This window comes from Onychomys torridus, chromosome 4, assembly GCF_903995425.1.
Source record: "Onychomys torridus chromosome 4, mOncTor1.1, whole genome shotgun sequence".
NCBI classification, from domain to species: Eukaryota; Metazoa; Chordata; class Mammalia; order Rodentia; family Cricetidae; genus Onychomys; species Onychomys torridus.
Window position 1 is genome coordinate 53,068,625 of NC_050446.1, and position 23,287 is coordinate 53,091,911.

Sequence of the window (23,287 nt, forward strand, 5' to 3'; positions counted from 1 at the left end):
CCGAAAGCGATCAATGTCCCCTGCCTGACCATTAAATAGATTTTGAAAAACTCTTCAATCCCTATCAGTCCCCAATCCTTATTTAGTCCCTCCGCTCTGCCCTGGGCTGGCCACCGCGGTCCTGTGGGTCATCCATCATCATTTCTAGTCCTTTTCTGATGCAATGTAGCTGGCTCTTTGTCTTGCTTAAGAACTGAACGGCTGTTAAATTATCCATTTATCTTCCTTCAGATTTTCTGTTCAGCTTCTCAGGGCCGTCTTTTCTACCTTGTTTGCTGACTTTTCATTCCGTTTCCCCTTTCTTGGAGGCATCTCCGCTTGCCACCCTGCCCTTCCAAACAAACTCTGGCTCAGTCGGTGTTCTGCTTCTTTGAGGCCTGCTTCACTCGTCACCCCATTCCCACCCCCTTTTTGGAGACAGGGTCTTGCTATGCAGCCTAGGCTTCCAAATCCTGTCGTTTTTTTCCTCGGCATTCAAGCATGTACCAACATACCCAACTCAAAATTTCCTTTTTAATGTCTTGTCTTTGGAATACCTTTAACAACTCTGAGATAGGCTTCAAATTTTATACATAGGTGGGAGGATATCAGGACAAGCCCTAAACTGATGAACAAAGTCCTGGGTTCTAATCCTAACTGTACCCAATAGCGACCTTCTGGGTTAGGTTTTCCTGGCCTGGAGAGGATCTTCAGACATGCTTCTAGACAGTTCAGTATCACAGTGGTGGTTGCTTCTGTGCAGGTGACTCCGCAAAGGCTCTGAGGTCTGTGTACCACCACCACCTGGGTGTGCATGGTCTCAGCCATCAGTGACTTAGTGGTTTGGAGTCTGAGATCTGAGGGCAGGAAGGATCTAAGCTCTGGTGATTACTGAGTCTTCTTGGGTTCGTCTTGGAATCCCTAGCCTCAGTTTTCACTCCTGGCGAAGGAACAATTGTGCCATCTGACTTGATATTGCATCCTACAGAGTCAGATAACACACGAAAAGCCAGTCCTGAGCACACAGGAAATGCTGTGGCAGACCCACTGTGAGGCAGGCAGTTTGTCCATTACCCGAGTCTCCAGCAGCGGCAATGACGTTTAGAGACCATGTTCATGGCAGCAACGACAGCCATGTTGGAAGGTTTTACCATATAACGTGTGCTCTGCAGCAGAATGAGGCTACTTTCTGTCCAATCTGTGAACCAATGGTGATCCAATAAGAAGCCAGTGAGGGTGAGGCTGTGACCCTGGAGGTCAGGTTTGAAAAAGGACACTTTGGGAAAAGTCCTGTTTCCTGCCTTAGGCTCTGTCTTGGGACCTTTTCTTTTCGGTTGGCTCTTCTTCTGAATGTTTCTTTCTTGGTTTCTCTTCTTCCATCTAAAAATGTCAGCTGTTCAAATCACCTGTAGCACCAAGATCTAAAGCTGATGGCATGTTAGGCCAAGGACCTGGAGAATAAATTCCCCCGTCTCTGTGATACAGTTACAGTTATAACCTATCCCTCCCTGTACTTAGAAAAGGTGTTGGTTCAGACACTGAACGGGCCCCTAACTCCCTGGAGATTCGGAGCAGCCAGGGTAATGTCCCTAGTTTCTCATCCATGAAATGAGGGCAGAAATGCTAAAACCCACCACAAGGCAACACAGGCATGCAAGGTGCTGATCGACACAAGAGCATATGAGCTGCAACGTGGTGACCCTGCGTTTCCTGTTTCTGTCATACTCTGCACTTGGCTGTACTGCTAAGCAGGTCCCTGGGTGCTAGACAACAGCACACAGAACGTTCCCGAGGGTGTGTGGGAAGACCATTGTCTCAGTTAGTGTGTTGGACATTGCAGCTAAATAACATAAGATGAGCACAGATAATTATGACGTGCTACCAAGGGAAGCTGCAGAGAGTCCAGAGACGAGACTATATCTGCCTCTCAGGGAGAGAGATTTATTTGGCAAGGACCTTGTTGTCTGAGCAGGTTCTGAAGCCAGAGTGAGACTGGATTGCCTTGCAGAGATGGCTGGTGGAGCTAGGGCGTGGGGCAGGACTGTAGCCAGGTGGCATTGTAAAAATGGCAGGTGCCAGTCACGACAGTACTGAGGGTTACAGGTCCTTCGTGTTTAGACTCTTTTTTCCCTTTAGTGGTGAGGAGGGAGGGACTGGAGGACAGGGGTTACATGGGGCAGTGGGGGATGGGACAGGCTCCTGAGCATGCCAAGGGTCTGAGTGGGGCAGCAGAAGATCCCCTTAGCACAGTGGACCCAGACGAAATAGAACTCAGGATTTGGAAGCTAAGATGGTCTAGAAAAGGGGAAACCCCGGTCATCTTGTAACAAGATTTTTATTCTTTTGGCTTGGAGTTTGCTCATTTGAGTTTCCTTTCCCGTGTCTCTTCTTTTGACCTGGAGCTTTTCCTCAACTCTCCTATGGGCTCTTCTCAGCACAGGCTTCAAGACAACTGACTGAAAGCAGCCTCCAAGGCTGGCCCTACAGGAGTGGAGGGAGGGGGCTGGAGAGCTGTGCTGGTAGATGGTGGGTGGACTTTATTTTATGGGCACCCTGCAGGGATCTGACTCGTTGAGAGCCCCTGTGCACATGTCTGCAGATGTCTCCCCTCTGGCTGTTCTGACATCCCACAGCAGGGTATGACTTTCCTGCTTTGTAGGTACAAACAAGGAGATGGATGTGGGAGTCCAGCCAGTCATTCTACAGATGTTCCAGCTGTGGGTTTCCCACATCAGTGCTCTGGGAGAAGAACTCTCTGATCCCCCAAGTTGGCAGCATTATAGAGTCTACTTACCTGGCTAAGTAGGCAGATTCTTGAGACCTCAGTTATCAACATCTAGTCTTCTTTCATTTTTCTAGGCTCATGCCTCAAGAGTTGTGCAAAGCATGGTGCCCTCCCCAAGGGCACTGAAGTCCTATGCACTAGTACTCATGAATGGAACCAGATGTGGAAATAGGGTCTCTGAAGATGTTGTAAAGATAATATAGGATTAGAGTGGGCTGTTGCTGCAGGCCACAGGAATGTGAAGTAAGAATTCAGCTGACTATGGCAAAGCTATTACCTGGAAGAATCAAGGAATTCTTCTAGAGGAAGCTAAGTCTCAAGGAGTATTTGGCTTTTAATATATCAGTTGTTTCCTGCTGTGAATTTCATGTGTGCTCTCATAGCTTCCCCAAGAACTTTGAAACAGTGTGGATTGATCATTCCTTGGGCATACACAACTAAGGTATTTGAATATAGTCACGCAGGCAAGGCTTCCTGCTTGCAGGCTTTCTGCTCCGTTTAAGCATTAGAATCAGATGTCTGCCTTCTGCAATTATCTCCTTTAGCAAGCACACAAAGCCAGGGCCAGCTCCAGACAAAGCATCCAAGGATAAGTGGCAGACAGAATAGCTGGTCAGACTACCTGCTAGTCTCCTGAATCAAGGTAAATATCCATAGGGAGACACCACCTAGGCCAGACAGATGTTAGGTACATAGCTTTGTTCCTTGTGCAAATTAAGCTTTCTTTCTCTCACAGCCCAAGTGGCATCCTTGAGCAACTTACTTAGAAAGAACAAGAGTTTTTCATACCCGGGGCTTCAAGCTGTGACACAAGTCACCTAGCTATCGAGTACTCTTCTCCCACCCTGCCAGAAAATGGTGACATAGAAGAAAAGGCGTTTTATTTTTGTGACTCATAGACTCTTTATCTAACCACCTCTACGACTGTAGTTTGAGCACGTTTATGGTAAACTCATAAAGTTTCACCTAACCACTTCGAAGAATACATTTTGAGCACATAAGTTCCCTTTCTGATTTATTCCAGCCCTTAGTTGATCCCACCTCCTTAATTCACTCCCCTTTGGGTTGTAAATGAAGCTGACTATCACTGCTCTTGTGGGGACCTTGAAAGCCTTGGATTGTACTGAAAAAGCCTGACTGCTTGTAAGGTTTTGGACCAGTTCCTGGGGAGGAACAAGAAGGAATGAAGAGGAAGATGAGGATGAGATGGAAAGAACCTATTTAGAACTAGGAGAGGACAGGAGGAGAAGGGACAGAGAGGAGCTGAGGATGAGGACAGAACTGAAGCTGTGTAGATAGAATTTTGTATCAGAAGAATAAAGTGAAAGGACTAAAGAGCTCGGTATATTTAGATTCATTCCCTCAGATTATTTCTTGCCATGGGTAGCGTCTCTTCTCGAAACCCTGGGGAAAGACTATTAGAGGCTGGACCCACTATCCAATGGCTGGTGTCTTTTTTTTAAATTTACCCTGTATTTATTGACTTTATGTGTATATGTGTGTGTACCACATGGTGTAGGAGCCTCAGGAGGTCAAAAGATGGTGTTGAATTATCTGGAACTGGAGTTATGGGTGATTGTGAGCAGCCATGTGTGTGCTGGAAACCAACCTGGGTCCTTTGTAAGAGCAGCACATGCTCTTAACCACTGAAACATCTCTCCAGTTCTCCTAATTTACTTTTAACATTGATTTATTGTGTGGATATGTGAGATGATGATGATGATGGTGTGTGTGTATGTGTGTGTGTGTGTGTGTGTGTGTGTGTGTGTGTGTGTGTAAAGAGGTCAGCAATTTGTGGGAATTGGTTCTCTCCTTCCATTATTGCGGGTATCAAGGGTTGAATCCTCAGATCAAAAGATTGAACACAAGTACCTTTTCCAACTGAGCTGCCTGACTGCCCCATTGTTTTTACAGTAAGGGCAGGTGAAGACCTCTGCCTTTGTAAAGAGTGGTATGTCCACAAGCCACAAAGGGCCAAGATCGCAAGTGACTTCCAGAAGTCAGGAGAAAGGCCTAGAAAGTTCCTCCCTCACAGCCCCAGAAGGAACTCAGCTTGCTGTGTCCTCGACTCCAGCCTCTGCAGATGTGGATGGGTAAGTCCGTTGTTTGTAGCCACCCACGCTGCTGTGCATTATCACAGTAGCCCTTGGACTCCGCTCATGGCTGTACTGGTTTCCTTCATCCCAAGCCTTGCAGGATCTACTTCTGACAGGCAGGTCAGCTGGCTTTCCATCCCCTTCCCAGCCACTCTGAAAAGTTGGCTCTTTCCCGCTTTGCAATATTTGAGGATACCTTCTCTGTTCATGTTTCCCAGAGAGATTCGCACTTCACACTAGGTATGTCTGTGAAATTTTGAACAAGGGTTGCTGTGATAGGTTTTCTGATCAAAAGTAACTCGGGTAGGAAAGGGTTTATATGGTATACAGCTCCCTGTCACAGTCCATTACTGAGGGAAGCAGAAATCACAGAGAGATGCTGCTTGTCGGCTTACTCGCTGGCCCTTATTTATGCAACTGGATTTCTTCCTTCTCTCTCTCTGTCTGTCTGTCTCTCTCTCTTCTCTCTTCCTCCCTCCCTTCTTTTCTTTTCTTTTTGAGACAGGTCTGACTTTGTAGCCTTGGTTGGTTTGGAACTTGCTCTGTAGACCAGGCTGTCCTGGAACTCACTGAGATCCACCTACCTCACTTCTAGCTAGAGTGCTAGGACTAAAGGTGTGTGTCACCACGCTCTCAGGTCATCTGGCTTTCTCATACAGCCCAGACCCACCTTCCTAGGGATGGTGCCATTTGCAGTGGGCTGGGCCTTATCACTCATCAGTCAAGACAATCTCTTGCAGACACAGCCCAGGCCAATATGACAAACAATTCTTCAACTGAAAGTCCCTCTTCCTAGGTGACTCTCGGTTGTGTAGGGTTGACAATGACAACTGACCAGGGTAGCCATCAAAGGACAAAGGGAAATTATTCTGTAGGAAGGTGGACCTCTTGTTTTGAACTTTGTGTTAAGCAGTCAGAGCAGAAACTGCGGTGTACCTGGGCGTGGGAAGCGGGTACTGCTTTTGCTTGTGAACACTGGAGGAGGAGAATGTGGCTTTTGCTTCTCCCTTTGGTTGGCTTCCATGTTTTAGGCATCTGCAAAAGGGCTCGTTTATTTATCCTTCTCCTTCCCTTTGAGACCTTGCAAACAGAGCCGTTAACACTGATAATGCTGACAGCAATCCAGGACTTTCTGTCAAGCTCCTCAAAATTACTCCATTCTTCTACTGCTACCTAAGGGATCTCACATTTTTAAAACACATCCCCTCCTTGTAAAAGGAATGGGATTCTCAGAAAGATGATATAAACTTTTAAGGTCAGCTTGCTATCTTTAACTGGCAGCATCAACTCATTTTACAGGTGAAAGTGTTGCATCAAGGACACCTTGTCATACATTTGTCGACAGTAAGCAGATAAACAGAACCTGACATCCTGGGGACCCTGCATCCTCCCTCTGAAGGACCCATAGTTGTATTTACACGGCAAGCAAGGTGGGGTCACTTTTGCCACCCTCAGGATAGCGGTGGGCACAGCAAGGCCAGGGGTACTCAGCTTGGAGGGTCTGCCCTTGCCTTGGATCCACTGTTTCATTTAAGACCACCAGCTTCCGTGAGTTTCATCTCGTCTGCAAAATTCAGATGATGAGACACTTCTAGGATCCAGAGTGAAGTCTCCCCTCAAGAATTAGGGATAATTATGTATATATGTAAAGACACATCCCAAACCCTAGTTTAAACCCCGTCCTATGGCGAACACAGTACTCAATGTTTGCTTACAACATGTGCATAGGGACATCCAGCCTTTGTGGGGCTCTAGTCACAAATTTCTTTTCAAATGCAGTCCAGCAGAAAGCTTTAGCTTCATTTGAGACTCTGGCCAACAGAGTCACCTGCTGGTCTGCCATGTCCCTGAGAGCTGAGTGCCCATCCCTGTCTAACACACTGTGCCTACGGCACACACTTACTAGGATGAGCCAAGGCATCCCAAGCCATGCTTAATATTTACAAGTTTGTAACTCTGTAAATCACCACAGCCAAGGATCTCATGGCCTTCTTGGGTATTCTTGGGAAACCTTCAAAAGACTCACTACAGAGGATTCTGGGTGTCACAAATGGAGCCAGAATGTTCCCCCTTTACCTGGGCTCACTTCCCATAAGCTCCAATGACGACAGCCCATCACCAAACTGCATAAAGTTCCAAGCACTTACAATGCAGGGAAAACAATCATTTCTTAGCCCAGCAAAGAGTCCACACACCTTGATTTCCTCCCCATCCCTTCTCCCTCCCTCTCTTTGTCCCTTCCTTCCCTTTTCATCTGAAAACAGTAAACAAATAGTCATGAGGTAAACAGTACTAACAGCATCTCTAGAGGAACAGGAGAGTCATCTGAGTAGACAATCCCAAGCCTTGCATGGATATAGAATTAAGTTGCTTCCCTCCCTCCGCCCCTCCCTTCCTTGGTCTCTGCCTGCCTGCCTGCCTGCCTGCCTGCCTGCCTTTCTCCTTTCCTTCTCCATATCCCCCAATCCTGTTCCTCTCCTCTCCTTCCCCTCACTTCCGTTTTCCATATGCCTGCTCCCGTCTCCACCATTGTAGCAAAGCTTGGGAGATAACTCACAGCAGAGCAGCTTCTGAAAGTTCATGGAAACATCCTTTGGAATGTTTGCATTGCCTTCTCATTCCTGTTTAACATATGGGATGTTTGGGAGGGGAGGAGCTTTTGCTATTAGCACTGAGAATCAGGTGTAGTATATGTTTCAAGGATAGTATTTTGGAAGTAAGACAACAAGGCATTTTCCACTCTGAGTCATGATGCCTTGGCTCCTCATGTAGAAACATACCTGATAATTTATCTTTCAGGTAAACAGTGGTTCAGAGACACCACTGTCTCAGCTTGGAGAAAGCCTGCCTGCCAGCTCTGAGTGAGCAGGGCATTCACAAGAGGACAGAGCCCATCAGACAAGCAAGAGGACACTTGATAGTTTTCTACTGTGTGTACTAGGGAAGGAGAAGAGAGAAAACAAGAGAAAGAAAGTAGGCAGAGAGGCGGAAGGAGGGTACTGGAGGAGGGAGATGAGACGCCACCACCTTGGTGGCACCTTCTTTGGTGGCTTCTCTCTGGAAGGGGAGAGGGCCTGTCTCTGGGATGTCAAGAGAAATCCAGAAAGGGACAGAATTGTCCTACAGCAAGTTGGCACCATCCAAGCAACACATCTGAAGGACTTAGTAGGTAGTGTGGACAGTGGGGTGACAGGGAAGTAGCCCTGAGCCCTGGAGGGACTCAGGAAATGCCCAAAGAGCCAGAGACTAGCACCGACCAGGGAACTGGTGGGTGGGGTGGGGGCAGAGGCTGCAGGTCACGAGGCCTGCGGACTTCAGAGCCTGCGCAAGTGGCATCATGTTCATGCCCGCCACCCTGCTCTCTGCTCTCTCTTCCTGAGGATTGTTTGTTTATTATACTTCTCAGTCTGTGCGATGCCGTTCCATGTATGCTCTCCTTTGTAAGACAAGAAAGAAACCTGCCTCAGTTGTCTCTTCTTTTCATTCACAGGACTACTAAATGTTGAAGAAAGCACATCTAGGAACGGATCCCTCCCTTTCTCCTTCGTACTTTTCAAAATATCCCATGGAAATGTTTTCTCATCCCACATCCAGCCTTTGAGGTTTTCGAAGAACAGACTCTTTTATGCTCTGACCAGTTGCTCCACAGCTCATTAGATTTTTTTCTTAAAAAAAAAAAAATCAGATCCTAGTCATGAAGCATCAGGACACACCGAGTTGTTTTTACAGACTTTCCTCAGGATCTAGAGAGGCTGTCTTTTATAACCTCTTTTCTAGTTTATTGGTTTCTAACTTGAAGCCTCCACAATGTCAAGTATATTATACTATATTTTATTCTTTAAAATATTTTATTTTATGTGTATGGGGGTGCTGGCTAGTTTTATGTCAACTTCAGACAGGCTAGAGTCACTTGGGAAGAGGGAACCCAGTTGAAAAAATGTCCCCACCTGAGGGCAAGACTGTTATGCATTTTCTTCCTTCCTTCCTTCCTTCCTTCCTTCCTTCCTTCCTTCCTTCCTTCCTTCCTTCCTTCCTTCCTTCCTTCTTCCTCCTTCCTTCCTTCATTCCTCTCTCTCTCTCTCTCTCTCTCTCTCTCTCTCTCTCTCTCTCTCTCCCTCTCTCTCTCTTTCTTTCTTTTGTTTTTTTTGAGACGGGGTTTCTCTGTGTAGCTTTGTGCCTTTCCTGGAACAAACTTGATAGCCCAGGCTGGCCTCGAACTCACAAAGATCCACCTGCCTCTGCCTCCTGAGAGCTGGGATTAAAGGTGTGTGCCACCACCGCCCGGTGCATTTACTTGATTGATGGTGATATGGCAGAGCCCAGCCCATTGTAGGTGATGCCATTCCTGGGCTGGTGGACCTGGGTGCTATAAGAAAGAAGGCTGAGCAAGCCATGAGGAGCAAGCCAGTAAGCAGTGTTCCTCCATGATCTCAGCATCAATTCCAATCTCCAGTTTCCTGTCTTGCTCAAGTTCCTGCCCTGACTTCCTTCAGTGATGGGCTGAGATGTGGAACCATAAGTTGAATTATACCTTTTCCTCCCCAAATTGTCTCTAACTAGGACAATGGGTGTTTGCCTGCATGTGCGTGTATGTACCACATGAGTGCCTGGTTCCCTTGAAGGACAGAAGAGGGTGTTGGATCCCTTGGACCTGGAGTTACAGATGGTTGTGAGGCATCATGTGCTGGGAGTTGAACCCAGGTTCTCTGAGAGAACAGAAAGTGCTCTAAACTGATGACCTACCTTTCCATTCCTCAAGTACATTTTGAAGATTTTTCCCCCCTCGTTCTTCTTAGAGAGCACACTAATAGCTGTGCCAGGAGGTCTCTGTGTTCCAGGACAATCATTACAACCAAAGTTGAAATAAATACATAAATAAAATGAAATTTCAAGCTTATTGTCTGCTGTGGGACTTCTGTCACTGGTTTTTGAGACAAGGTCTCACATAGCCCCGGCTGGCCTTGAACTCACCATGTAGCAGAGGCCATCCTTACGCTCTGGTCCTCCTGCCTCCATCTCCCAAGTGCGGGACTCTAGGATTCTAGTTGTGTGCATGGCCATGGCTGGTTTACAAGGTGCTAGGGGTTGAATCCCGGTGTCAGGGAGGAAATCCAGCCCCCAGATCAACCGATGGGACGAGATGAAAATCTGATTACCTCGAAAAAGCTGTCAGTTTTTAACAGATTGACCGCGCCTCTGTGCGTCATCACCGTTCTTAGGTATGCTGAGATTCAAGTTGAGAACAAAACATGGGGCAGAAACTTCGCGTGCTCCTGCGAACAGCCGCTCAGAATGAGGCTGCCACAGGAGGGTTCTGTTTATCCCTAAGGCTGCCTCAGCAGTGGCTTCAAACTTCGAGAGTGTCTTTTTTTTCCCTTTCTTCTTTCTTACTTTTTTTTTTCTTCCAAAGATGTTGAACAGCAGGCTAATGGCTCCCCAGCAGGGTGTAAAGACAGCAGAAAGCTCTGGAATCAGATGTCAATGTATTCCTCTAAGACATCCTGCTAGGACAGAGCTAACTAACCAGGGCTTTACACTTCTCCTGGGGACCACGCTTTGATGCTCCCCGCCTGCTCTGGGCCTCCTGTATGCTTCCTGATTAAAATGCTGTCACAGATAAATCATGACTTCTGCCTGGTTGCTATCCCCTTCTCTCCCCACCCCTTCTTTGTCTTCTTTCCAAAAGTTTGGAGCCCTAAGATGTGAAAGATAAACAGACGTAGACAGTCATGTCACGTCTCATATGTAGCCATAGGGAGATGGGGTTGGTCCCCACTGTGACCTCCCACCTGGCCTGCAGTAAGAGCTGAGACAGTCTTTGATCTTCATTTCAGATAGAAATGGCCAGATTCATTTACAGGGCCCACGTGCTATGGTTTGGGGGCTTTATTTACATACATGCATTTAATTATATAATTAATCAACCACCCTACCACTAAGGTACACCCCCTTGTGTTTTCCTATATTTTCTGTCAGCCACTTTTGCCTAATATTTATTACTTCAGTAGTTTTCTTATGAATAGACTTTAGAGTGAGAATTCCTCCTTGTTTTTCTTCTACCTCGTCACAGATGGCCTGGGGATGAACACTGTCCAGTGGACAAGAGTTCTGATTTTTTTCAATGAATGGGCATCAGAATGTACTGGTGCGGGTTCCCACCAGGGCCTCTTCAGGCGCTTGAGAAGCAACAGTCTTTCCCCTTTGCTTGGAGGAGATCTGAGTTCAATAACCAGAGGCACAGCAGAAAGTGCTTGCTCAGTCAGGATGTTTAACAAGAGGAATCCTTTGAAAGTCCCAAAGTAAAACTGAATTACCCAGTGAAAGTCAGTGGAGTAAAGTAGCCACACATAAGCCATCCTGGTATCTCCCACCCCCTGCATGGCCCTCCTCCTCCAACTCCCTGCTGTCCCAGCCTCTCCAGCCTCCTTCACTCCATGCTCCACGCTCCCCATAAAGGACGTCTCAGTCCTTCCCACTACACTCCCTTTGCTTGGGCTCTACATGATTCTCTTGCCACCCATGCTATTTTGCCACTCGAGGGGATGTCCACTGTGTGTCTTGGGAGTACTGTTCTTTGTCCTTTTGCTGTGCCCCCCAGCCATCTTAGCAAGACCACACTGGCTTCTTCTGCTTGGTATTTCAGCCAGCACTCTAGCCCATGCCAGTAGGGATCTCTGTCGTCTGCACACTACCACGCTTGCCACCGGTCTTTTCTGAACCTCATTGTTGCATTTCTCCGTTCAAGACCCTCACGGCCTTTCTGCAGCAGACCTACTCATCCCAAACACCTGGCCTTAGGGACCAGGCTTATCTTAATGACTTTTCTTGTTACTTCCTTGAGATTGTTGTCTGTCCAACAGCCGCAATTCCTGCCCAGTGACTGACTCCATTTCATTTGGGGAACACCATCAGCTGGTGTGAGATTGTCCGCTGAACTGTGGGGAGCCCCCATCACATAAAACTGAACAGGATGGAGATGCTGAGAGGGTTTCTTTCAGCGTTAGCTGCACGTCCACTTTGATGGCTCTTTGAACGGTTGGTTTCAGAGCCTCACCAAAAACTTACAACTGCAGTTGTGAAAGAAAAAAATGGAGCAGTGTCAAGAAACCAAGAGAGCAAGCTTCCCATTGGCTGTTGCCTGGGAAGACAGCAGCAGTGAAGAGAGAGCGTCGGCGTTCTCCTTTGGGGTGATGTGGCTTTTGACAGAGAAAAATCAGTTGGAGAACTTTCCATCGGAAGTCGAATCAGGACATTGGAAAGCCTCCACACTGAAGCAAAGGTCGAGGCTGAGAAGGACACAAATTAAATGTGTAGGTGTGTCACTTTGTCCGTGTGTTCCACTTTCTGAAAACAGCAGGTGTGTCTAACCTCAAAGATGAGTGAGGAACCCAAGAAAAAAATCAGGACGCTCTATCATGTGCTGTGGGAATATTATTCCCTGAATCGCCAACACTAATCTGTTCTGCTTAACTTTAAGTAACTTCCTTTTTCACCCCAAGATTTCAAAGTACTGAGTAGCAAGTACATGATAAGGTCAAAGACCTGCAGATGAGCCGTGAACAACAGACTCAGTGTGGGAACCACAACCAGACCCTTAGCAGCACGTGGAGTTAATTGAGTTTGCTTCCTTCCAGTGAGAGAAATTTATTCATTAAAAGAATAAAGTGTCCATCCCACTAATACCTACACACAGGGAACTGAGTAACACTAAACCATAATTAGATGTGGGCTACCAAAGGCAAGTCAGCAAAGCAGAAGGCCCCTGGCCCAGCACTGGTGGGCTCTATGTGGGAGCCTGCTTAGTGAGCATCTGGGGAGCAGACAGGAAGAAAAGGGAGCGGGGATCCCCCTTATACTAAACTACATCATCCTCAGTGTTTCTTGTCCAATCTTTCATTATTAGATGAGAGAATATTATAGTCATTTGTAACCATAACAATTGATTTTAGATTAGTTTAAAACTATATCTGATTGATTTTATGATATTGGGATTTAATGGATTATATGAAACACAAGTGAATTTACTTTAATCATTTGTGGTTATTCGAATTACATTTCTGTCTTGAAGACAATATTCTAATTTGTTTGCTTTCAGGAGACTGTGACAGGTCTCTATAGCTCCCAACAGCACTAAAAATGAAGTGGTGGGTAAACTGGAGACTTAATGGTTGTGAAGTCCTTAAAAAACAATCCTGTGTTCCTAATGGAGTAGCAGAGAATGGGAAACTAAAGAGGTCTCGCTTTCTCTGCGTGTATCTCACTTTGAAGTAGGAATTGGGCTCAGAGTGATTGAGCTAGGTCGGGGGTAAAGAACTCGGCGGGGTTTACAGATGAGAGCAAATGTTTAGCTGTAGAATTAAAAGCCAACGTACACTAAACTGTTAGTGCAAATGGATGCTGGCCCTGATCAGAACTTAAAAAGCAGAATGCGAACCATTCAAAGTTGACACATGTCTCCTTGCCCCGGGCAGGCTCTGCACCAGGCAGCGAAACAAGAACTCATTAGTGGTGTCGCTCAGGATTCACTGCTTGGCACAGTTACATTTGCTTAAAGAAGGAGGCAGATATTGAAGATGCTTCCCATACAAAGCCCAGTGGTCCAGACCCTGGGGTCAGAGCAGAAAGGCATGTTTGATGAAACTCTGATGTTTCACATAGTATTAATAAAAATAAAAAGCAAAAAGAAAAAATTTCTATTTGAGAAATTCAGAGTTAATCAAGGCTAAGTGTGCTTCTTTCTTACTAGACTTCTCTAAGCCTTCAATACTTTAAAGTATATGGGATTTTCCTTAGTTATTGGGCCTTTGAGCTGTTTTAGAGACAGATGGTATTGACTATGGTTGCATCCCTGTGTTTCATGGGGGTGCTATTTGGTGAATGCAGAGACAGAATATTATAATCCCTGGTTTACAGACAAGGAAGGTGAGGCTATGGAGATCACATTTTAGAAAGTGGAAGAGAACTGGGGTCCCCATCTTCAAAGCACGAGCTCTTGGGTCAAAAGTCTGAAGCAAGTTTACAGTTCGTACCCTGCAAGTGTCTCCAACTTCAAATGTCTCTGAACAAGCTTTACCCATGCTCTCCTTCACCCCAGGCAGCACACACAGACACAAGTCAGCAGTACCTGATACAAAGGCATGCAGATGCTATCAATCCACTCCAATTGCAAACGAGGCAGTTCATCTTTCCGGTTCCGGTCAAAGATAGCCTAGAACAAAGAAGTAGAAACCTTGCTTTTGTTCACTGGAGTGTTTTACAGTCACTCTGTTAAGTAACGCTTCAGATTTTACCCACTGAATATTTCACAAACCCCAATCTTACACATAGCTTCTTCTCCTTTATCTACAATAAGAAATAAAGTATTTTCACATCTTATGAGATTTGTAAGTGAATTTATTTGAACTTTATGGTGTTCAACTCCTTGGGGCCAAACGCTGTCTGCAGGTCCAGGTAATTGTTACTAAATCAAGTCACCAGGCCACTGGGAGCTGGGTACAAGTCAAGGAGAAGGAGATGCATCTCACTGCCACAAAAATAATGCAGGCTTTTATTTTTGCAGCAAGAAGATGTCAGAGATCGGAAAAGATCCTCAACAGCAATTTTCTTTTCTTTTTTCTCTTTTATTAAACATAAATTATTTTATGATGATTTTAAGGGTTGGGTGCTAGTTCAGCAATCACATGCTTTCTAGTAAGGTTCTGCGGTTAGTAGGTTACTAGGTGCTTGTCTTTGGATGGATGGGGTGGCAGACATTCATCCTTTCTTCATCTTAGCATCTGTGTCTTTTGGTGCCTTTCTGCTTCCTATAGTCCACACGGGGCTCCCCACTAGTGAACTTATTTAGTCCCAATAGCCTCCAAAGGCCATGCCTCTCCCATCAGAGCGGGACTGAATTTCCGTGCTCTCAATATTCACGTTGGGGATTAAGTCTTAGCACATGAAACCTCCGGACTCAGACCACACCCAAACCACAACGGCCTGATTCTTTTTCGACTCAAGTTATTTATTTGGTTGCTCTGCTTCTGATGGATATTGTATAGAAACCACTCTTAAAAATTCAAGAAATTTCAGTGTACACACCGAACTATACAATTACCACCACACTTAACTTTAAAATCCATGTTAACCATAGCAACTCTACCTTCTTGCAAACTTCCAGCCTTATGCAAGCAGTGATTTATCCTTATCTGTACAGGTTTGCCTGTTCTATACAATTCATTCACATGGAGTCATACATGCATGGTCTTTTAGGATGGGCTTCTCTCCTGTAGCAGGATTTTAAAGGTGTATCTAGGTAGCAAGTATCAACACTTCATTCACTCATTTTTTGTTATATATCAGTGAAGAGATTTATAACATTTTGTTTACTAATTCATCAGTTGATGGACATTTGAGTCATTGACACTATTTGGTTGCTGTGAGTAATGCTGTTGTGAACAGTTGTGTGCAAGTTTCTGTATGGGTGCTTTTATTTCCTTTGGGGATAAACCTAGAAGTCAATGGTTATATGGAAACTCTATGTTGGATATTTTATATTAAACTTTATTTTTTTTACAATGATGATGATGCCATGACCTACATGTGGGGCCAGAGGACAACTCTTGGGAGCTGATTCTCTCCTTTCACAGTGGGGCCCAGGGATATAACTCAGGTTGCCAGGCTTGTGGTTTGCCTGCTGAACTTTCTCACCAGCCATGCGTCTAACTTTTTGAGGATTCCAGACTGGATTTTCAAAGTAGAGCACTAGCTTACGTCCCTTTCCGCATCTCATTATGCCCTGGCTTCTCTGAAAACGCACCAATGTTTGTATTGTCTGTCTTTTTAATAGTGGTACCTCACCCTGACTACAATTTGCATTTTTGTAATGGTTAAAGATTTTAACAATCTTTTTGTGTGTCTACTGGCTATGAGTTTGTTCACACGTGTGTTCGTTAGTGACATGTTTATGTAGAGGCTCTTTTCCAATTTTTAACTGAGCTGTCTCTTATTGGTATAGGAGTTATTCTAATGTTCTAACTACAAGGCCCACATCAGATAATTTCTCTTATTCTGTAGATTGTCTTTGTTTTCCTTATAGTATCCTTTGGTGTAGACATACTTTATGTTTTGATAAAGTCCAGTTTAATTTTGGTGAAATACAAGCCAACATCTCTGGCCCTTTATCTTTTGTCTTTTGTATTTCTAGTATCATATCTGACACACAATACCTGAATCAAACTCAAAAAGATTTAGACCTCTAACTTCTTTGAAGAGTTTTATTGTCTTAGCTTTTAGACATATTTAGCAGTTTTAGCTAGATCTGTTCAATAATATGAGTTTACTTTTGGGTACGCTAAGAGGAAGGACCAGGGGTTGGAGAGATGGCTCAGTGGTTAAAAGGTCCTGAGTTTGATTCCTAGCAACCACATGGTAGCTCACAACCATCTGTAATGAGATCTGGTGCCCTCTTCTGGCCTTCAGGGGTATGTGCATACAGAGCACTGTATACATAACTGACTTTATCTGTTTGTGGGGCTCTGGCAATGGGACCAGGACCTGTCCTGGGTATATGAACTGGCTTTTTAGAGCCCATTCCTTATGGCAGGATGCCTTACTCAGCTTTGATGAGGGATGAGGGACTTAGTCCTTCCCCAACTTGGTATGCCAGCCTGTGTTGACTACCCAAGGGAGGCTTTATTCCCTTTGAGGAGTGACTAGTGAGTGGGATGGGGAAATGTGGTGGTGGGGGGGAAGGGGAGGGAGGAGAAACAGTGATTGGTATGTAAAATGAAAAAAAATTTAATTAAAAAAAGAAAAGGAATAAGGGCCAGAACTTTAGTTCTTTATACTTGTGAATAGCTACTTAGCCATGGACTATTTGCTGAGAAGACTATTTTCCCCATCAAATTGTCTTGAAAGTAATGTGGAAATCAGTGGACCATAATTGTAAGGGTTCCTTTCTGGATCATCATTCCTTACTCAAGGTTTGATGAGGTAAGAGGAGCGGGGTGCTCCTCTGTCCTTGTGTTTTCCTTCTCAGAATTTTGCATCTTACAACTGAGCACTCATGATTATTTGCCACGATATTTTCCCCCAGCTGACAAGGTTCTAGGGTCCCTGAAGACAGGGAAGATGACGTCCCCTCATTTCTGGATACACAGTGTTGAGTTTCCTGTTTGACACATGCTGGTACTCAAGCCCATTTTATCAGTCAGCTCACTGCTTCTGACACGAACCCTCTGACTGTGGCCCAGCTTCAGTTTGGTCTCAGAAAGTTACTGTGATGATCTCTGGCCAGTGGAACCCTAGGGGGACTTCCTAAAAATCAAAGGACAGGGAGGCGAGCAGGTGTCAGCTCCTGGAGCAGTACAGACATTTTTGAAGATGGGTCAGTGAGGGAAAGTCCTGCCTCGGAAGCCAGACTCTCCTGAGGAGACAGCTACGTCAAGTAACCTTTTGTGAGGAGAGAGGAGCATTTACAGCTATATATCCATCATGAAATTAATTTCATTTATGTCTTCAGAGAAGGCCTTAGCTGAGCCTATAATTTACCTCGCCCCGCCCCTGCTTCATTTAATGAAATGACCTGTGCTGCTGCATTGTAAACTCTTCAGAGAATGCCTCAAAAACAGTTTTTAGAGGAGGGAAAAAGCTTTTATTTTAACGTAGATATCGCAGAGAGAAATTTGGGTTACAGGTTTCACAAATGAACTCTACGTATCCTAAACTAATACTTTTCAAAGCCAAATTTGGTATGACTACCCGAAAGAATAAAGAGTGTTTTGATTCCCATCTAAACACACACTGCTTTGGAAACGAAGATGGCTGGTGTGTGTTTCAAGCTGTGTGGCCCTCTGGATTTACAGGAAATTGACTCACAGAAGAGTCAACCTCAGAAAGACTGCTGGCTGTGATGTCAACCAAGAGAAACTGTTTGAGGCAGGAAAGGGTCCTGCTGCCTCCTCTGGTGTTTGACTATCACTCAGCAAAGTGGGGTGTGTGGAGATGCAAAGATCTCGCCAATACCTCCAAAGACTTGGTGGACTGGAATCCTCAAAAGGAGGCACTGACAATGGGCACACACTTTGTGCTTCATTAAGCCTACTGTGTGCGCTGCACTGCCAGGTTCTACGATACTTTGCCCACTCTTGGAGTGACCAGGAAGGATGTTTTAGCTGCTCACTAGGAATGAAGAGGCTGGCCCCTCCCTGAGGGTGGTGACCAAGGCTGCTATATCTAGAAGGCAGGAAAAGCATCACCAGCTTATCACCAGCATTCTCAAAGAAGGAATGTCTGAGGTGATCCAACATAAATAGCGTGCCAACCACCCAGAACCTGGATTCCCCACATTTCAGTTTGAAAACAAAACAAAACAAAACAAAAAAATGGTTTGAATGATTCACTTTGGGGAGTTTGCAAGTTTGAAACTGAAAACTAAGACCCAGCTAGCTCCTTGAGGCTGGAAAGTTTGACTTTTAATTCTCTGCTGTTATTGATGTTCTAAAGTGGGCATTCATGAAACGTTAGCATGTCCTGCTGTGGGTGCTTGGGAAAAGTAGCTGGTTAAGTAGCTCAGCAGTCTCAATGAGAAACCTCGGAGCACAGTGGTTAGCATTCTTGTTGAGTTAAAGCCTCAAGCTTTCAGGAGTTCTCCAAACCCCTCCTCAGCCTTTCCCACCTCAAGCTATGGTTTGGAGTTACTGTGATATCAAAAGGAGGAGCTCACCGAGGGAGTGAGTTTGAGTTCAGACCTCTCCCGATCTCCTTGTTCAAAGAACTCGCTGGTTACAAGTTCAGCCACCTGAAACACAGAAGCATTTTAAATTATTTGTCGTGCAGTACACCACGAGACTCAGAGGCTATTTCTAGCTTATGTGCATGGAAATTATCCTAATTTGAAGAGCATGGTCTCAGGCTGCCCGAGTCTGCTCCTGAAAGCACCAGTTTATGGTAGGCCCCAGGTGTTACCTACTCCTCGGCTCGCACTGGTGTGTAAGGACCACATGCTAACTGAGTGCACCACTTCAAGTCCGTTATTCCCATAATGCAATGGCTGCTCCATGCCCACTCTCAGGCACCTGCATGTCCCCTGCTTTCTCCCATGAGCATGGGTGATCCACAGTCACATTAAAAAGGCTTTTTTTTTCTAGTCCCTCAGTTTGTGGTTCTCAGGATCATTGCAGAAAGAGAATTGATAGAACAGACGAACGCCAAACGGGTATTTCTAAGGACACTAAGGTGTGTATTGAGTGAGTTTTTGAACGAACTGACAGGGATTGTATAGTACACTGGAAGACTTGAACAGAAAGTTCTAGACACTGGAAGGAAGAAAGCCTGGGCCCCCAAACTGTTTTTTTTTTTCTCCATTTTAATGCACTTACAGAAGAGGAGAATCTTATGCCCTGTAAAGTGAGATGGTGCATGGAAACAAGATAATTTTTCTAAATCAGATCTGGTGTCACAGGTCTGTAATCATAGCCACTCGGGATTCTGAGGCAAAGTCTTTCTGGTTATAGTGAGTTCAAAGATACCCTGTGGAACTAAGTGAGAACATGTCTCAAACAGTAAAAAGAGGCCTGGGGATATAGCTCGGTGATAGAGTGCATGCTTAATGAGTGTAAGTTTCCAGCGCTACAAAAAAAAAGAGTTTATTTATATGTACCTGAAGAAATGGAGAATAAAATGTAAAGACAACATCAAACTTATACATGTATGTATATACATATTTACACAGGTATATACACACAATAAAGATGAGAGTAGCAATATTAAAAAACTCAAATATCCAGTGAGGTTAAATTTCTAACATTTCTGGCAAGAAGTGTGGGCCCCATTCAAGAATTCAGCTGTATGGAAGTAGTAGGAAGTGGCTCAGAAATCCACCTCCCGCGTCTCGAGCACTGCAGGTTCTGGGTTCTCCCCTCTCCAGCCTCAGCCACTACCTCTGATTTTCACACTCTGGACTCTTTTTCCTCCTAACCTGGCTTATAAAGAAGAAACAGTCTCCTTTTGTCCCATTAACCAGCCTCCAGGACCCGCCCTCCCTCAGCTGACTCTGAAGCTGTGCCTTCTGCTTTCACATCACGCAAGGCACCCAGGCAGGAACCCTGTGTCCTCCTTGGGAAGCAATGTGGAACTCTTGATCTTCCTCCCCTAGAGTACCCTGCCCACCCCGCTCTGTGCTCCTCACAGTTTAACCTGAACCCTGGCTTATTTGTACTTAAAAACCCCATCAGGATCATCAAGTGCCTCCTGATTGGATTTTTCATTAGAGAAGGAAGCTGAGATGCAAATCAGGCTGTGGGGAGCGGGAGGGGCCGCCGAGGAAACCCACATACTTCAAGTCATGTTCCTGGGGAAAGATGAGTGGAAAAACCCCAGTTAAGGTGCATTCTGAAAAGGATTTTTTAAAATAAAATGGACATCTAGGAAGTTAGCACGCATTTACATAATCTCTGAATGACTGGCACCTGAAATCCCAGCACTTGAGAAGCTGAGGCTGGAGAATTGTCCTGACTTCAAGGTCAGCCTGAGCTATAAGATTCTATCTAAACACGTTTTCAAGGGCTTAGTGATTAAGAGAGACTGTTTTTCCAGAGGACAGAAGTTCAAATCCTAGCACCCACACGGTGGCTGACCACTGTCTATAGCTCCAGTTCAAGGAGATTCAAAGCCCTCTCTGGCCTCTGGGCACCATGCACTCACACAACACACAGACTCACCTGTAGGAGGAACACTCATACATATAAAATAAAATTAATCTTAATTAAGATAAATTATATATGTAACATATTAATATAAACATGTGCATAAATGTATATATTTACATTTTAATTTTAAGTGTGTGCATGTGTGTGATCATGTTTACATGTGTTGGCCCATGTGCATGTGAGGATGTATGTGCTCATGTGTCAAAGTACACATAGAGGCCAGAAGCGGCCTCCTGCTTCTCCCTGGTCTTTCTTTAAGTCTATCTTCCCACACGATTCGGCAGAGGTGTTGGAAGGTGTTAGTCAACTACACAAGTCCTTTATGTGACCTTTGGTGACTTCTATTGTGTCACACTGAAACTGACAACACCTCAAATGTAGGAGAACTGTCCAGTCTGCACCGGACTGCGGCGTGAGAAGAAACAACCCCGTTTGTGTCAAGGAGCTGAAATTCAGAATGTGTTTGTTATTGTAGCAAAGCCTAGCTTAATCCTAACATAGGAAAGAATTGGTATTAAAGCAAGGTGCTGATGGTTAAAAAGGGCAGGGGGATAAACAGGAGAGAGGGAGGGAGGGAGGGAGGGAGAGAGAGAGAGAGAGAGAGAGAGAGAGAGAGAGAGAGAGAGAGAGAGAGGAGTTTAAAACATATCAGCTTGGAGGCCAGGTATCAGACAGACAGGAGGCTGTACAGATGTCAGTCTCTTATCTTATGCAGATTTGTGCAGTTATCACTGAAAAAGAGTAAGCACTATTCCTAAGGAATGTCTAATTTTGGGAGAAGTGATTGGAAAACAAAATGCTAACAGCATACAATAGTAGCTGCTGACGGTTTCCCCCAGGCATTCTGGAGAGGAGTTCAGAAAGGATTAGCAGGTTTATAATGAGGGATGTAAGGGAACAGAAAAATCCAGGCTTGTGGGGATGGAGATGAAGCTGCTTCTTAATTCCAAACTAGAAATATTAAAATTAAGGTATGCTTTAGGTGAAAAATATTAATTAAGACTCAGCCTTGAAATAAGAACCTAATTAATGATATGGCCAGCATACTTACAAATAAAATATCTGGAAGAATTAGGTGACTTTCAGCAAATTCTTTTAAAAAATAAATGTAAATGCTTTTTTTCAAATTGTGTGTGTGTGTGTGTGTGTGTGTGTGTGTGTGTGTGCACGCCACACTGCCTGTGGAGCTCAGAGGACCGCACGCAGGAGTTGGTTCTCTCTTGCACCTTCCTCACGGGGCTGGGAATGGAACTCGGGTTACTGGGTCTTGTCATCAGTCATTTTCCCTGCTGAGTCATCTGGCCCAGCACATTTTTCCAAACAGATAAAATGGCCCAGAAAGGAATTTAACTACATAGTTCTCTCATGAAAGCTGTGAGACCTCAGGTCCTCAATGGGGACACAAGAGAGAAACAGATTTCCTATACTGGTCTACTCCTGAATGCCAGAAAGCAAAAACTATCTAAGATGTTCACCTAGAGAAGAACCATGGCATTTTTGGGTTTTGTTGAATGCTTACGAGCACTTTCGTGCTTAAGAAAGCCTGTGACTATATGAAACCGGCTTGCAACCTTCTTCAGGTGGGAAGTAGGCTGAGGGAGCCGTCGAACCTCCAGATCATAGGAGTCAGTGGGAAAGGAATCATTTTCCTAGGGAACTAAAAAGCCGTGGAAAGAAAGCAAGCGGGGGGGGGGGGGGGGGGGGGGGGGGAGCCTCCCACAGGGAGGCGGGCTCACTGGTGGAGACTTCATGGCGAATGCCTGGAGGGCTTGGGATCTCCATGGACCATTGGCTGTGAATGTCCTTCATTTCTTCCCTTGCGGACTGGGAGTGCTGTGGTGATATTCTATGTGTGGAGGTGGCTGTATGATGCTGTATGTTGGGCACGTGCAGGTCCTTAAGTTATACCCAGACTTGTGGTAGGGAAGGTGCATATCATCTGGAGATTCTAGACTGTGAGCCTGACGCCCCTGGTGGTGGCCCACCTGATTTACCTTCCCTGGGGAGAGAATGGGTATGCTTTGAAAGGACAGTGAATGGCATTTCTGGTGATTTTAAGGGCAAACTCTACTAGATACATTCTCACAAACTGTTTCTGACTTTCTACTCGCTGGGCATAGGCATGGATTGTACTTCTTGGTGGAGTAGGGTCATGTGACAAGTCTGGACCAGTGCGTTACTGAAGGTATTTAATTTCTACTGCCAGGCCATCAGCTCAACCCAGAATGAGAGCAGAGGAGCCAGATGCTGTGAGTGAGGCCTCACGAAAAACTGTAAACTCCTTTAAACATGAGATTGTTGTTGTTAACTTCATGCCAGCTTCTTGGACATGAGCTTTGCAAGTGACACTGTCATGTCACAGGGTCAAAAGGTTAGACCTGTTTAAACCATGGTGTTTAAAAATGCAGATGGTTCCAGCCTGTGGAAAAAAACTAGGCCCCTTATGAATGAGGGTGGGCTCTGATCTGCTGGGATCTATTTTAAGTTTTTTTAGTTTTATAAGTTTTCTCCTCAGAAACCTGCACCATCTCTGCAAATCAAGGCAATGCAGAACCTTTCCCCTGCCCTGTGAGCCACTCTCCAGCCCCAACAACAGCCTCAGCAGCCCCACGGCTTTCTTCCTCCTCTCCTTGCCTTCCTGTCCATGTTTCCTGGAGGTCTTAGGTCTTCTAGGTCTGTGTCTTGCTCATTCTTCAGAACCCAAGGAATCATGGATCACGTTCAACCCCCTCGTCTCT

The 23,287-nt window shown here is 45.3% G+C and overlaps 1 protein-coding gene across 1 annotated transcript in view; it reads right to left on the reverse strand.

The window, feature by feature from the left end:
* Pde11a (phosphodiesterase 11A) overlaps nucleotides 1–23,287 on the reverse strand; it is a 352,151-nt gene that overhangs the window by 18,283 nt on the left and 310,581 nt on the right. Inside the window, exons 18-19 of the mRNA XM_036186349.1 lie at nucleotides 18,566–18,640; nucleotides 13,985–14,068 (exon numbers count right to left, since the gene is read on the reverse strand). Of these exons, the coding sequence (XP_036042242.1) occupies nucleotides 13,985–14,068; nucleotides 18,566–18,640 (159 nt within the window). The remainder of the gene's footprint in view (nucleotides 1–13,984; nucleotides 14,069–18,565; nucleotides 18,641–23,287) is intronic.